The sequence below is a fragment of the Vigna umbellata genome, chromosome 1 (genome assembly GCF_029865625.1).
Source record: "Vigna umbellata cultivar VRB3 chromosome 1, Vumbellata_1.0, whole genome shotgun sequence".
Lineage (NCBI taxonomy): Eukaryota > Viridiplantae > Streptophyta > Magnoliopsida > Fabales > Fabaceae > Vigna > Vigna umbellata.
In genome coordinates, this window is record NC_142165.1 from 22425957 (window position 1) to 22442550 (window position 16594).

General features: G+C 34.8%; 1 protein-coding gene across 5 annotated transcripts; it reads left to right on the plus strand.

The window, feature by feature from the left end:
- Positions 1-508: 508 nt before the first annotated feature.
- On the plus strand, positions 509-15493 carry LOC124827903 (transcriptional corepressor LEUNIG). 5 transcript variants are annotated; one of them, XM_088100555.1, is made up of 19 exons: positions 509-762; positions 1197-1294; positions 1397-1506; positions 2919-3332; positions 3424-3503; positions 3835-3913; positions 3995-4070; positions 4289-4338; positions 5387-5698; positions 5829-6032; positions 7471-7713; positions 7790-7924; positions 8355-8403; positions 11899-12008; positions 12203-12352; positions 13229-13384; positions 13474-13569; positions 13959-14165; positions 15037-15493. In XM_088100555.1, the coding sequence occupies exons 1-19, from the start codon at positions 731-733 to the stop codon at positions 15178-15180; spliced, it is 2745 nt and encodes a 914-aa protein (XP_087956681.1). In that variant the 5' UTR covers positions 509-730; the 3' UTR covers positions 15181-15493. The 5 variants fall into 5 exon arrangements, with proteins under 5 accessions (XP_087956681.1, XP_087956676.1, XP_087956688.1 ...); XM_088100550.1 differs by having other exon boundaries at positions 511-762; positions 13474-13590; XM_088100562.1 differs by having other exon boundaries at positions 513-762; positions 7817-7924; positions 13474-13590.
- Positions 15494-16594: the final 1101 nt, after the last annotated feature.

Genomic DNA, 16594 nt, shown 5'->3' on the forward strand with positions numbered 1-16594 from the left:
TTATTTTTAGTAATAGATGCGTTACCGAAGATAATTTGAATGAATAGGTTTTTTAATTTTGTCATAATTCTTTCTCATCATTATATAATTTATCCTATTAATGTTAAGCGAAAGCATTAAATATATTATCATGCCTCTAAATTTGGTCCATATTAAAATGTTATTTCAGAAAATTCTTTGATATTTTTATCATCCAATATTTAATAAAGGCACTAATTTATTTATACTAATTTTAATAATCTCACATACTAGTATATTACAAAATAAAAAAATGTGAACACTACCAATTAAAACATATTATAATAACTCTTACTAACATGTTAAAATATTTATTAAATATCAGGATAAAAATAATGAAGTTTTGATGGAATTATCAATTTCAGATGATTTTGAATACAGTAAAAGTTTATTTAATTATAAATTAAATGATGTATTATCATATTATTATTATTATTATTATTATAATTATGCCTACAGAAGACTTTGAAGCTTGTTCTAGTTCTAACCCTTTTGATTTTTTCTCCTGAATCCTCTCCTTTGTGCGCTGTGCCTCTCTTTTCCCTTTCTCAGTTTCCCTCTTTTCAGTTCTTTTTTCTCATTCCTTCTGTGTTACTCTGGCTCTCTGCTGCATCAAAAGCTCGTGTCTTTTGCAATTGTTACTGTTCAGTTTCACAAACATTCACAGAACTCATTGATTCCTTCATTACCCATCAATATTTGCTCTGTCAGCATGTCTCAGACTAACTGGGAAGCTGATAAGATGTGAGTGTTATTGTTCTATTCATGTTTTTCTTTCAACTTTCAATTGCGGGTTTGTGAGTGTTGAAAAATGGGATTTTATTCATTCTAAAAAAAGTATCCTTTTTATTGATTTGGGTTCTGGGTCTCTTAGTTGCTTTTGTCTCTTTTGGGGTTGATTTGGGTTGGTCTATTTGCTTTGGTTTGGTTGTGTTACTGTGAATGTGAGAGGATGTTTTGATGGGCATGTTAGGGTTTTTTTTGCCTCTGCAAGCGTAAGGGGTAGCTTTAGATTGGATGAAACTGTACCCTCTTGGTTCCTGCATTTGGATGTGTTGTTGTTTTGACTTTGACATGGGTCTTTTGGTCTACTGCTTTGTATGATATGCATGGTGTAAAGATCCAAACTTTGGTTCTCATAGTTCAAACTTTGCGTGCTTGCTCTGTGAGATTTTCAGGTTAGATGTTTATATCCATGATTACCTAGTGAAGAGGGATTTGAAGGCCTCAGCTGAGGCTTTTCAAGCTGAAGGGAAAGTGTCGTCGGACCCTGTTGGTGAGTTACCTTGAAATGAAGTAGTCTAGTTGGATTTAATGTTCCTATTGTTTCTATTTTATTGGTTTGATTACTTTTGTTAATGGGATTGTGGGGTTGCAGCCATTGATGCACCCGGAGGATTTCTGTTCGAGTGGTGGTCTGTTTTCTGGGACATATTTATTGCCCGGACCAATGAGAAGCACTCTGAGGTTGCTGCATCTTATATCGAGGTTGGTTGATTAACTTTGTAGGGGTTAGTTTATACCTAGCACATTTCTTTTTGCACAGTAAACCGGAGTAGTTTGGTTGTGCTAGTAAGTTTAGGGAATAAAAAACTGCTATTAAGATGAACTCCCAGTTGATTTTCTTTTGCGGTATTTATTCATGTATTTAATAAGGAAGTGTATACATTCAATTAATTATAGCTCGGTTTAGCTGCTGAGGAAACTTGGGATCTTTAGATTCTTCTTTAATTAAATAAGATCATAGTTAGATCTTTATTTTTTAATTCCAGGATGCTGACTAGGTGCTGTATGATTTTGGAAAATATCTTGTTTGAGCCTGTGATTATTTGTCCACCGTTGACTACTTATTAATGATTTTTGGTGTTTTCTGAAATAAAACCATAAATTATATGCCAAAGATTTCTTTTATTTTGTTGTCCAGTAAATTTATGTCAATACTACTATGACATATTTTTGTAAATCTAGGAAAAGAAATTTGAGAAGTTGATTAATAAACTGGTTAACGAGTCTGTAGGCATAAATGTCTAATAGGGATCATGACCTGTTATAAATTCATGTTCCTCAGTTGGTTAATTATATTTCTCAATTGTGAGGTTCGCTTACGTTTCCTGATCTCAGGATTTTTTTTATTTTAAATTGGTATTGTGATCATGGTAGTAATTATCGTGCTATACACAGCCACCACCTTGGCCGAGGAAAATTAATCCCACAAGCTTCGGTGACTTCCAACAAACTAAGATTACTAAAGATCTTTCTCCTTTTCATTTCTAGAGCGTAAGAGAGCTCTACAAACTTCAAACACGTCCTACTTTGGTGCTGTTTAAGCTATCTTGGGATTTCTGCTCCCCTTGTTTCATTTGACCCTACTTTCCCAACCCTTACCCCTTTCAAAGGTTTAATGACGCTGGCCTCAACTTTCTTTGACACCTATCATCTGACCCATGGCTCCCAGCTGCGATTCTGTGAACCCATGGCAACTCTGGTCAACACACAACACACAACACACAACACACATGCCGCAACTCTGGAATAGGTCTGTGGTCTCTCTGTTCCACATCCTTTGGGATGTTTTTTGTTCGAGTTGAAGAGCTTCTATGCTTTGTTTTATATTTTCATTGAGTCTTGATAGGTGATCTGTGTATTTTTTTCTTTAAAATAACTCACTCTTTTAACTTGTCATTATAGTAAGGCCATTCTCCCAACTACTCTACTATCAGACTATAGAGATTTTGTGGTTGGCTTGTGCTGCTTTCTTGGACTGATAGCTGTTAGTAGGATATATCTGTTTTTCCGATCATATTATATTTATGCGTCCTGGGTAAAATTGTTCGCATGATTAACAAAGAACTTGTGAATTACCACTTCATGTTTATGGTTCACTAAAACTCTCTTTCCAGACACAATTTATGAAGGCTAGAGAGCAGCAACAACAACAGCAACAACAACAACAATCACAACCTCAGCAGTCACAACATCACCAGCAACAGCAGCAGCAACAACAACACATTCAGATGCAACACATCCTGTTACAGAGGGCCCAACAACAACAACAGCAACAACAGCAGCAACAACAACAACAACCACAACAGCAACAACAACCACAACAGCAACAACAACAACAACAGTCACAACATCAACAACCACCACCTCAGCAACAGCAGCAGGGTAGGGATAGGACCCATCTCTTAAATGGTGGTACCAATGGGTTAGTTGGAAACCCTAGCACTGCAAATGCACTGGCAACAAAGATGTACGAGGAAAGGTTAAAACTTCCCCTTCAAAGGGACTCTTTGGAAGATGCAGCAATGAAGGTTAGGAGATGTTCCGTTGCCTATTATAAAGATGAACTACTTTTTTTAATGGCATATATAATCATAACTATATTTTTGGTATTTTGTACAGCAAAGATTTGGAGACCAACTCTTGGACCCAAATCATGCCTCAATATTGAAGTCATCTGCAGCTACTGGCCAGCCTTCAGGGTAACTTTTTAGAACTAAGCTTTTATTATATCTTGTTTTAGTCTTTAAGTTTGTAAGGTATATGCTTGGTAAATAAGGTAGTTTTTCTTGTTTAGTCTTGCTGTAGCTGAGCTAATTTAAGTTCGAACTGAAATTACATGAGCTGAAGCTAATTCATCAACACGAGACAAAAAAGGGATCTTGTGTGCTAGGCAAAGTTAATTGCTTCTTTATTTTCTTTCTGGGTTTTGAATATCTATTTGGCATTCCATTAATTATATTAGCTTTTGGTATTCTTTTATCCTTATAGCTACGCATGTGACTTTATTAGTACTAAATATCTTGATTTCAGCCAAGTTTTGCATGGTGCTGCTGGTGCAATGTCTCCACAAGTTCAAGCTCGTAGTCAGCAATTACCAGGGTCTACTCCGGTATGCTAGTGTTGTTAAATTAAACTCATTACATCTTACAATATTTCTTATCACCTGTTTAACCCTGACTTTGCTAATCAGGATATAAAGAGTGAGATCAATCCCGTTTTAACTCCCAGAGCTGCAGGCCCAGAAGGATCATTGATAGCAATGCCTGGTATTTCATCACGTCTTTAATGTAACTGGTTGTTTTATTAATTTGGAATCTGATCTGCATTCATTTATTGGGGGTTTATTTTTGATCTAGCTGTTTCATTAAAATTTATTTTCCAGTCTGTTGTGACAATATTTTGGGATTTAATGTTAAAACTGATATTTTTGGGATATCATTACTTTCACACCCAGATTGAGTTAACAGGAGATTTTTCGTGTCAGGTTCAAATCAAGGTAGCAACAATTTAACTCTAAAAGGGTGGCCACTAACGGTGAGTAATATAATCTTTTTTGTTTTAATGTATATTTTGAATTAGATGTTACTGTTAGTGGATAAAATCTTGTCTTCCTAAACTTTTTTTAAACTTGAGAGTTTGTTTTTGATGTTATACATGGGAATTGGACCTATCTTCTTTTTATCCTAACCATATCCCATCCATACTGCTTGAGAGCCATTATCAGGTGGCAGACGTAGCCTTCGTTGTTAACCCTACACAGCCTCCCTTGGTTGATAGAAATAGCGGCAGCCTCTTATCTGAAGTCTTGAGCAATCACCCTGTGAACATTGTGTCTTTGACATTTTTAGTCTTTGTTTGTTTAGTGTGATTTGGATGGAGAGATTTAGAAAGGAGATAATTTGGGTGAATGTTTAAATATTTCCATTGTTTGTTTACTAGGAAATATGAAAGGAGAAGTGATAAAAAGTCCATGAGCCCCACCATTTTTTAATCTAGGACACTATTATTACGCATCTTAAAGAATAATTTTTGAAAGGCACGAACTAAAGAATACAAGTGTTAGTTAGCCATACTTTTGTATCAGAAAAAAAATATTTTATTCTAATTTAATTTAACGAAAATAAATTAGAGCATGAGTTTTTTTTTTGAAGTAATTAGATTTAAATAGTTGTTTTACATTTGGTACACGTTTATTAGAAACTAATTAAATATAAAATAAATAGACATGTAATCGTAATGCATTTTTTGTGAGATTTGAATTAAAATTATATTTGATTTAAAATTAAAATTCATCCTATATACAAAATTATATTTTCAAAGTATTTATTTATCATTTGTTTTCAATCTTTTTCCGCATAACCAAACAGATGAACTGAAAATCACCTTATATTTTTCCCTACTAATTGTACCAATCTGCACAACTCAAAATTCTACCCAAATATCACTTGAATTACTATTCCTTCATTTTTCTGGTCTAGTACTTTCACCTCAATTGTCTTTCTAACCTAATGGAGTGCTAATGATTAAACTAAAAATTGAGTTCTTAAGATGCTCTTTTTATCCTTTTTCTATTCCTTGTTAGGGTTTGGAGCAACTACGAACTGGTATAATTCAACAGAAACCACCTTTCATACAGTCTCCTCAACCATTTCATCAACTTCCAATGTTGACACCACAACATCAGCACCAACTAATTCTGGCACAACAAAATTTGGCATCACCATCTGGCAGTGATGATAATAGAAGGCTCAGAATGCTGCTGAATAACAGGAATATGGGTGTAGCTAAGGATGGTCTTTCGAACCCTGTTGGTGATGTGGTATCAAATGTTGGATCACCTCTTCAAGCAGGTGGCCCTGCTTTCCAGCGTAGTGATACAGACATGCTAATGAAGGTGTTTGTTCTCTGGAAATTTGTCTTTCCATATTCTTATGGTTAATGCATAGCTTTTTTAAATGTCCTATTTATGATTGCTTGGAGTTGCCGGAAGTGTCATGAGTTGCATCTTATGAATGTTTGTGTAGTTGAAACTGGCACACTTACACCATCAACAACAGCAGAATGCCAATCCACAACAACAGCAGCAGCAACTGCAACAACATACTCTATCAAATCAGCAATCTCAGTCTTCAAATCATAACATGCATCAGCAGGATAAAATAGGGGCAGGTGGTGGTAGTGTCAATGTGGATGGTAGCATGTCAAACTCTTTTAGAGGAAATGATCAGGTCAGTCCTTTTATTGTTTTGCCATTAATATTGGAGAAATTGAGGCTATGTATAAATTTTCAATTGCTCTCTTATCAAATCATTAGTACAATACACCAATATATATTGTGTATTTATGGAGAGGGATTAAATTGCATTTACGTGACTTTTACCAGTTATTACTCTATTCAATAACTTTCAATCAGATACTATTTTGTCAAAACCGTTGTTAGATTGAAAGTTCTTTTCACAACGATCATGTATAAAAAATTTTATATTAGTCTATCACTATTTGATACCTGATTCATATATATATATATATATATATATATATATATATATATATATATATTAAAATTGACATATAAACAATCTTGATAATATAAAATTTTGACTTGTAATATAATACATTACTATTGACTGTGGACATTGAGTGACAGGTGAATTTCTGTAAATAATTCTTAACTATTTATTTCTTTAGATCCTTTGAACTTCTGTAAACATCTAAATTTAAATTTCATGTATATAACCGAGTTTGTATTTGATTGTCAAACCTCTCCTATTAAATGTTGGCGATATCTTATTTAGAATGAAAGTGTTGTTAAAATATTTAAAAAAGAGATTTTAGAAGTATTTTTTGAAATGCAAGATAAAATTTGTCATACCCAGAGAGTATTTAGAGACTCGTTCCAAAATCAACAATTACAGGGGTGCATTTTTTATTTTTCTTTTCTACTGGCATGTGTTTTTAATTGACGTTTATACACACTGTAATATGACACTTTGTATAATATAGTTAGTAATTGCAAAATATGGTAAAAAAAAGTTTTATATCATAATAACTTTCATGAAATTTACTGTTTTATATCATAATAACTTTCATGAAATTTACTGTTTATTGAAATAGTGATTTTCTGATGCATGGAATGTCTCTTATGTTGAATATATTGAAAGAGCCAGTCATTTATTGATATTGTTATTGTGTTTTCCTTTTCTATTAATTTTGAATACTGCGGATTATGTCATGATTTTTATAATTTTACTGCATTGGGATTTGGAAGCTGTTTTGAAATCCATCAGGGATGGTGTATTTGTTTACTTGTCAATTCCTGAATTAGTTGAGCTCAAGTATTACATTAACTTCTTTAACCTCAATTTTTCTAAATTCGAGTAGTAAGAAAACGGTTTTTGTGAATATTTCAGATCAGATATGCAATAATCCATTGGTAGACAATTGTAAAATGCAACTTCCACCACTTGGTCCTTTCATTGAATTTTTAACCCTACATGAAAGAAATGGCTAGTGACTTGTTACATGATTTTTAATTTATGATTATTTCTATCTGATCATTTGAGCATAAATTTATGCCCCTGGATTTGACAGACATTAATCTGGTGTATGTTTATAATCTTTCATTTATTTGATTCCTAACATGGTTTCTTCTAAATGCGTTTTAAGGTTTCCAAAAGCCAGACTGGGAGAAAGAGGAAGCAGCCTGCATCTTCTGGTCCTGCCAATAGTTCTGGAACAGCTAATACAGCTGGCCCATCTCCAAGTTCAGCACCCTCGACTCCCTCGACTCATACACCCGGTGATGTGATGTCAATGCCTGCTTTACCTCATAGTGGTAGTTCTTCGAAGCCATTAATGATGTTTGCTGCTGATGGTGCTGGAACTCTTACATCACCTTCAAACCAGTTGGTAAGTGGCTCATTCAATCGATGGAAGGAATAATAAGTTCCTTGCATGTAGGCTCATTGTCATTCCGTTTTGGCAGTGGGATGATAAGGATCTTGAATTGCAGGCTGATGTGGATCGTTTTGTGGAGGATGGATCTCTTGACGATAATGTTGAGTCTTTTTTATCCCATGATGATACTGACCCGAGGGATACTGTTGGTCGTTGTATGGATGTAAGCAAAGGTGCAGTACCATTGTTTTTATTGACAATAAAATATTCTACCATTCCCATTGTGAAGGAGGTTATTGAGTGCATCTAGTTAATAAATTTTCCCTCACTAGAATGCAAAGAAGTAATTTTTTTTTTCTCTCCATAGGTTCTTGTTTATTAGTGGTAGATTTTGTGAAGTATCTTATATGTTAATTTGTTCATATGCTTTCACCCAATAACTCAAGCTTTTAGCTTTTTGGATTGTTGGTTTGTGGCATGGTGTCAAAGCCTCATTGATCACGTGGTCTAGAGTTTGATCCTTGTTGTCCTTTGTTGTGGTAAATAAGTTAAATTTCATAAGGTTGGGTGGGCCTATCATAGTAGAGTGGTTAGCATGGCAACAACTTCATTATGTTGTGTTTTAAAGTCACAACTGTTTGCTATTGTGACAGTTAGAGGAAATTGTTTGGGCTTTGACACGTGAAACTTGGAGGAAATCCTGTAAGTGTTCTCACTATGTAATTGTTAGTGAGGGTAGTTTTTGGGACTTTACATTCTTTTTGGGTTTTATTGTATCTTTGGAAACAGAGCCATTTCCACAGAAGATCTAATGCCTCAAACGGATGAAGCTTCTCTGTACCACCTCCCTACCCACACACCCACCTTCTTTCTTTCTCAATAGTGGTAATTCTCTGGTGGATCCTATAATCTGTAAGCACCTAGGAACTCGTTCCCATGTGGTAGTTTCATTATTTTGAACAGCCAGTTCTAATTTCTTTTCATACATAGGTTTAGACAAGGTTTCTGGTGAAAGATCCTTGCTATGGGTCTTTGGTCCTGCATGAGGATTGCACCTATCCCATAACCAGAAGCATCAGTCAGCCACAAACTACTTGGTGGAAATCCTACAATGCCAAAACTGGGAAAGAAGACAAACAACCCTTGAGCCTTGAGATGATCAAAGGAACGTTGAGCCCCCCTCCCCACCCATCCACCCCCCAAAGTGAAATCTATCTTCAGTCTTTAGATTTGTTAAGTGATGAGATGATTTCCATTAGACTTTGATGAACTTCCTCTAGGACCATTGAGCCCTAGAAACACTCCCTCCCTTGACATCCGGAGGGATTTGCTAACCTAAGACAGCTTGAACCTTTGATGGTCCATTTCCACCTTTGGTACTGTCCAAGTAAGGCTATGCATATCATCAAATAATACCAACATTTACTTCCTCAATAATGGCCTGAAAATAGAATTCATGGTGGATTGAAAGGTTTAAGTTGCATTCATGAGTTCAAAAGGCATCACAAGATACAGATAATGCAGTTGTGTATTTTCTCTTCCTTTGCCTTTGTTTGATGGGACCCAGATTTCAAATCGATCTTAGAGGAAAAAAGATGACCCATTCAACTCATCGGACAACTCATTTATGGTTGGCATGGGGTACTTGTGTTCAACATTTTCCTTCTTAACTTTTATCACTGGACTTGAAAAAGGACTTATGCTTGATTGTGCCCTCAGCCTGCAACTCCTCCATGACCCAACACTCACAAGTTACTGTTTGGCTTCAAGGTGATGACTTCCTATGAGCTGGCAGCCCTTTTTGATTCTGAAAAACTAATTGGTCTTGATTAAGGATTTTCTCAAACTCCTAATTCTAGCAAGGAGGACTATCTTGCTGATCTATCAAGTCGTCCTCATTTTCTACAGAGCCAAATCTTGCATAAATTTTTTTTAAGGATGGATTTTGATTTCTATCTTAGACTTGATACCCCTTAAGTGTAACCATCATCCATTCTCCTCAAAAACTCACTGTCTTCCTCCTCGAATATGTGGTAGTTTTCCCCAAGAGCTCAAGCCACTCAACACCTAAAGTAATGTCCACCCCTCTAAGTCCAACACGTGCATACGCATATATATTATATATTTCCACCTTTACTTTAATAGATGAGAGAGCTTCCCTTGCCATGCACCAAGTTCCATTTCCCAAATGCACTTCATAAGATTTTGTGTCAACCACCTTCAATCCCAACGAAGCCACTAATTCCCTAGATATAAAATTGTGTCTAGCTTTGCTATCCACCAACAATATTGTAGCATAACCCTTCAACAATCTTTCAAAATTAATGGTCCCTGGATGGATTGTTTCTTGTTGATCAATCACCCCATAATTGAAAACCTAACTGACCATAAACCTTATATTTGTCCTCTTTAGCTTCTATGGACACTAATGATTCTTCCTGGTATTCATCACCTTCCTAATTGAGGAGGTGCAAATGCTTGTATAGGCTTTGTTGAGTGGCACTGTAATGCTTCCCACACTTGAAAGACAACCCCTTATTTCTCCCTTCCACAGAATCCCCACACTAGATTTTGTGTTCCACCTTGATAGCAAGAATTTGAAATTTGTGTTGACCTTGTTTGTCTGAATCTCATGATCCATTTGATTTTATAGACACCACTAGTTGAGCTTTGGACCCACTTGCAACCAAGTTGATCAATGAGGTTATAGTATTCATTTGCTGCATTCTGTGCCACCCACTAAAGGCTTTTCAAGGTGAAGAGCGAGTGAGTATTTGCTCAATCAACATGAAACAGAAATGAATTTGTAGCTTGAAGGTGAGAAACTCCATCCTTAGTTCTGATGCAACTTCAGTTGGAGAGTGGTGATTCCCATATCAATCCATAAGCTGGATCTTCTCCATCGAACACAGGCAATTCTACTTGCTTCGACGAAATTTTAAGCTCATCCAAAATGGTTACAGTGGATGAAGAGCCTCCATTTGGTGTCAACATTCCTGCATATGACAACTTTGGTTCTTGTTTCCGAAGAATCCATCTCGCATCTTTGCATGCAAAGTTTAAAGGGACTTGGTGATCTCATCGACACTAGTAATTGAGGAACCCAAGTGCCTGGAGTTTTCCTTCAGTGTCGGATCATGACAACACACAAATTAGTCCTTTCCTGAAGCAATGGGTCCTGGTTTTAGAGACTTGAGTCAACCCTGACTCCAAAGCTTCTAATTGTGAAGTCATTCTTGTGTGCTTACTCATTTTGATAGCAACTACTATCGGTAATGGATCTATTTCTATATGATTAATCAAAAAAAGAATCTCTTTAACTGACAGAAGAATCTCTGGCCTTGACAATTCTGTTCCTGACAACATCTCTCTTTAACTAACTCATCCCCCACCTTACCTATGAGCTGTTTGGTAATAGTGGGCCTAACTAATCTTAGGCGCATGGGTATACCCTTGAAGGGGTTTAGGGGCTTTTGGAATTTGGATCGGGTTCCTGAGTTTCTGATGAAAAAATACACTGAACAACAGGTTGGAGGTGATTCTTGACCTAGAATAAATGATGCAGCTCAGGGTAACACCAGCCCCTGGAGTAAGTTGGATGGCTTTGGCGAGTCTGTTTGGGCGAGGCCTTTTCTCAACTGTCCCAGTACTCAATTCCTGAAGCTATCTGTTCAGAACAAATCTTCTTTCTTCCCCTCTTACTGTTTAAGCTAAACTTGTCTCTAATAATATAACCAAGTTGCTATTTCTATTGGATTTCCTATCGAACCGAGGTTGGATAAAAAAGTATTTACATAAAAGTTGTATGAAAACTATTTACAGAAGGGGTGATTTTGCATGGTATAAGAGGCACTAACAAAATTGGTGCCAGGACCATCAGCACACCTAGGATTAAACATTCTGCATGTCATCAATAATATTGAGTGCTGTAGTCCTAACTTTAAATGAAAGGCTGGAACATATCTTAATGGAAACTAGCTCATTATGGTTAGTTGAATAAAATGTTTTGGACAGTAACTCCCTATAATGTTCATTAGGCCAAATTCATTGATGCCAAAGGGCTCCTTGATTACTCTATGGATTTATTGTATTGAAGCTATATACTTTGTTTTTGAAGGTGGATTGTTGCTCTTTAATTGACTTGCATAAATAGTTATACCTGCAGAAACTGAGGCCAATGGTTCACTTTATTTTCAGGTTTTACATTTTCTGAGGTGAATTCTGTACGTGCAAGCACTAACAAAGTTGTCTGTTGCCATTTCTCGTCTGATGGGAAATTGCTTGCTAGTGGTGGACATGACAAAAAGGTTAGTTAATACATTGTTCTGGGAAATAATTTTATTTATTGCTTTCCCTTTTCAACCAATTTCGCTCAAATTTGCGGTGAACATAGCATTTAATCTGCTTTGAAATTTAAGAACAAAATTATAAATCCCTCTATTACTTAATCTGTTTATATATAGAATGTGACATTTTCTCTGTTTTTTTTTTCATAATGCAGGCTGTTTTATGGTTCACAGATACTCTACAGCAAAAGGCTACTCTTGAAGAGCATGCTTCTTTAATCACTGATGTTCGTTTCAGTCCAAGCATGCCTCGCCTTGCAACATCTTCATATGACAGAACTGTCAGGGTGTGGGATGTTGATAATGTTAGTACATAATGCTTATTTTACTCTAATAATACTGCTTTTTTCCCTATAGATTTAATATCTATATTTTGTAATAACTTGGCTATGCATCTCATACACAAAAGATTTTCTCTGAATCCAAAGCATGACGCACAGGTGCTTATAAATGTGTTTGTTTATCTATTCCTGAAAATATGTACTTATTGAAATAATTACAGTTTAACAATTTTTTGCCTGTTTCTTGTAATAAATTTAATTAACTACACTATAAAGGATGACATAATGCATCAAATTACTCCTGTCCATAGTGAGCTACGGGTTTGAAACATAGTGTATTGCAGCTGAGTTCCTGGAATATGATTTCTTAAACATGGTTCTCTGTAGTACAATGTACAAGGATGTTGCAACGAAAATGTTATTCATGGCTCTGGATCTAGGAACCTCAATTGGCTACAAGTTATTGTGAAAACATTGTAATTATCACTGTCACGGGGACACAATGCTTTGATGTTCTTTATAGATGCTTAGGAAGTTACAAAGTGAAGTCATTGAACTTCTTTAATGATAAAACTTGATTTTTAAGGTTCAAGCTTAGTGCTTCATAAGCATAGGGATTTCAGTTTTTGGTGATATTTAATGTTAGCAGATGTAGCTTGAATTGCATTATGAATTCTAACATCCTAATGATCTGTGTGCAAATCTGACTGCTTTCATCTATTTACAGTTATATGTGATCTGGAAAGTTTTTCTAGTTATTGTGGGTAGATTTGAATGCCAGGCCTATTTGTAGCTGGGATTTTGTTAATGATTTCAGATTATCTGGATTTTGATGGATTATGTGCTTGTGTTTCACTTTGTTCGTGTTCTGCTATAGCTGATATTTAATTTCCAATGCAGCCTGGATATACGCTTCGTAGTTTTACTGGTCATTCTGCATCTGTTATGTCACTAGATTTTCACCCTAATAAAGATGATCTTATCTGCTCTTGTGATGTCGATGCTGAGATCCGATATTGGAGTATTAAGAATGGAAGTTGTTCTAGAGTCTCAAAGGTAGAATCTTAGGATATGATTTGTTTAATTGGTAATGCATTGTGTTTCCATTTCAGTTTGCTAAACTGACAAGTCTTTGTTCTGGTTAGGGTGGCACTGCTCAGATGAGATTTCAACCTCGTCTAGGGAGGTACCTAGCTGCAGCTGATGAGAATGTTGTTTCAATATTTGATGTCGAAACACAAGTATGTCGATATTCATTAAAGGTTGGTTTGATTTTTTATTTTTTATTTTTACGTATTGCCAGAGTTAGGATAAATCCTTCCAGTTAGACGTACTGTAGTCTAATGCTTCCAGTTAGACGCTCTTATTCTTTAGCGTGTCTGTACTGTAGTCTAATGGTCCTCATGCTATCTGGCTGCTTAATTGTTTTTTCTAGAGGAGAGGTCTTGGAAAAGAAACGTTGCTTGTTTTTTCTTTAAGAATCAAATACTTGTGACCGGATATATATTTCAAAAACAACTTTGGAGCTTAGATATTTGTTGTTGTTTTGGCGACTTCAGTAATTTATGATTCTTGTAAGCCTTGTATTATTCAAACTTTACTCATGTATCTTTGATTTTAATGATTGTAGGGACATACAAAATCAATACATTCAGTGTGTTGGGATCCTTCTGGGGAGTTCCTGGCATCTGTGAGTGAGGACTCTGTAAGGGTTTGGACTCTTGGATCAGGGAGTGAAGGGGAGTGTGTTCACGAGCTTAGCTGCAATGGCAATAAATTTCACTCGTGTGTTTTCCATCCAACATATTCTTCGCTTTTGGTAGTTGGTTGTTACGAGGCAAGTGTACATCCTTCTCTTATTGTTTCCTTTTAATGAGTATGGTTGGAATCACAAATTTTTGAGACATAATCTAATTAATGAGTGGAATTATATGTTTGAAATGTTATGAAGTAGAATTGATTTTGAAATCCTTTTGGATTTAAGTTGTGTATTTAGATATCCTCTCAAATTTTGTTTGATTTGATTCTCATTTGATCAGGTTTTAAATGTAATTATTTGAAGTGATGATTTCATCTTCATTCGTTTACCCACCTTACCACCTTTGAAAAGGATAATGGATAAAAATAAATTCAATTAATTGTTTAGACCTTCCAAACCGGATTTATGAATAATTTCAAATCCTATTCTTTTTATAATGAATTCTAAAAACATAACATTTGTTTGCTAAATGATTCTAATTAAAGCAAATCAGATAATGTTTTAATCAGATCATTTTTTGGCGTAAAAAAGGTTTTTTTGAAGGATAAAAGCTGTTTTGAAAACATCTGAGGATTCCCATGCATGATTTGGAAAATGGGTCTCTTCCGATTCATTATTTGAATCCCAATACAATTACTATGCTTTCAAATATATCCATTTCATATTTTTCTTGTAAATATGATTCAGTTATTAATATCTCAATTTTGTTTGAGTTAGTTGATGCGGACTTGTTTGAATACAAGTTAAAGTGTTTTTGAGAGCTTCTTTACTTAGAAGCTCTCAAGCTCTTATAACTTTGTATTCAACTGACTTCATGGTGATTTAGAAAGATGTTGGAGCTGACATGATTTATTGTACCATGTTTCATGTCCTTGACAAATAGTATTAAATCCAATCCAATGCAAGAATAGTCATTTTAACTGCTTACAATTGATACCATGATGTACAGTCATTGGAGCTCTGGAACATGACTGAGAACAAGACAATGACACTATCCGCTCATGATGGTCTTATTGCCGCATTGGCAGTTTCTACTGTAAATGGTTTGGTTGCTTCAGCCAGTCATGACACGTTTGTGAAGCTATGGAAGTGACTTGGTTGTGTCTCATCAATACAGGTTGTTTTATCAGTGTTGATAATGAATGATGTTTGTAGTTTGTCCCTCTTTTTGTAGTTTGATCAATCAGCCCTCACAACATATTTGTAGTTTATGTTCCCTTATGTAGCTTGATCATTAATTTATGTGCCCTTCTTTTATGATGTAGCTTGATCAGTCACCCTTCCTCTTTTGCCGTTTAATATAATCTGATTTTCTATGTAATCATAGATACTGACTTTGTAATATTGTCACCCCTGTTGTACTCTGTTTCATAATTGTTTTACTTGGAGATTTCTAATCTTGTTCATCCAGATTTGCTTTTATAATTATGACTGCTAACAGCACCTCAATTTTGATATTTCATTGTAATATACTTTATTATCGGTTAAAATTTTTAAGATGTATAAATTGGGTTGAAGTAATTAAAGTTATAATTTTTCGTTAAAAAATCTAATAATAAATAACATGTTTTTTTATAGTGGATTGCAAACATTTCTCTTATTATTAGATTAGAATGTTTTTGGTACCTGAAATATGACATGTTTTGTTTTTCATAATGTTTTTTCTTGACTTTCGCTCTTTGAATTTGCCTTGGTTTTGGTGTTTATAGTCCCTCTAAATATTTTGTTTGTCATTGTATAGATTATTTACTTTTTAGTTCTTATTGAATATTTTTATATGCACAATCTCAATAATCATAGTATTAGAAGGATTGAACCAAAGTAAATAATTTACTTGGTTTAAAACAAAATGACAGATTGAAACGAAGTTTCACAGGAATCAATATTTAAGATTATTGCATACGAACAAAAAGCAAAATACAATTATAATTTAAGTATTGAAAACATATTGAAGTTTTATTATTTGGTACCCCTTTTTTCTTCTATTCATAATCCATATCTGCAGCAACTCAATGTTGATATGAAAAGGGAGCATTCAGAAATGCAAAGAGGCAATATGTACTGCATCTTTGTGCCAATTTAGATGTCAATAGTCACGTGTTGGTCACCATTAATGTTGTTGAATGTATCATTGACAAGAAGTTAGCAATTTTAATTTTACTCTTATGTAGATATCAATGCTTTTCTTTCACATTAATCGAAAATTCTTAAAAACATTATTTTTAGATATCAAAATGTGTTGGGGTAGGTAGTATCAGAAGGGTTGTCAGAAGTTATGTCTTGAATATTATAATCTGTACTCTGTTGTGTCACAATCTCCTTGCATGTTTTGAGAAGAGATGAGATTTGTTGCCATGGAGTTTGAACCTTGATGTGTAGTTAATTAGGTGAGAAATGAATTTTGTTTCACGAGTGATTGAGGAAATGAATGCAATCAAGCAATGCATATAGTTAATATAAAATACTTGTGAGATAGTTGATCATTACTGAAGATTTTGATCACTTCA

Coding starts and splice junctions, on each gene's coding strand:
- LOC124827903 (XM_088100550.1), top strand. CDS start 731: ATGTCTCAGACTAACTGGGAAGCTGATAAGAT. Junction 1,507..2,918: donor TTGCTGCATCTTATATCGAG/GTTGGTTGATTA, acceptor CTCTCTTTCCAG/ACACAATTTATGAAGGCTAG. Junction 12,009..12,202: donor GTGGTGGACATGACAAAAAG/GTTAGTTAATAC, acceptor TTCATAATGCAG/GCTGTTTTATGGTTCACAGA.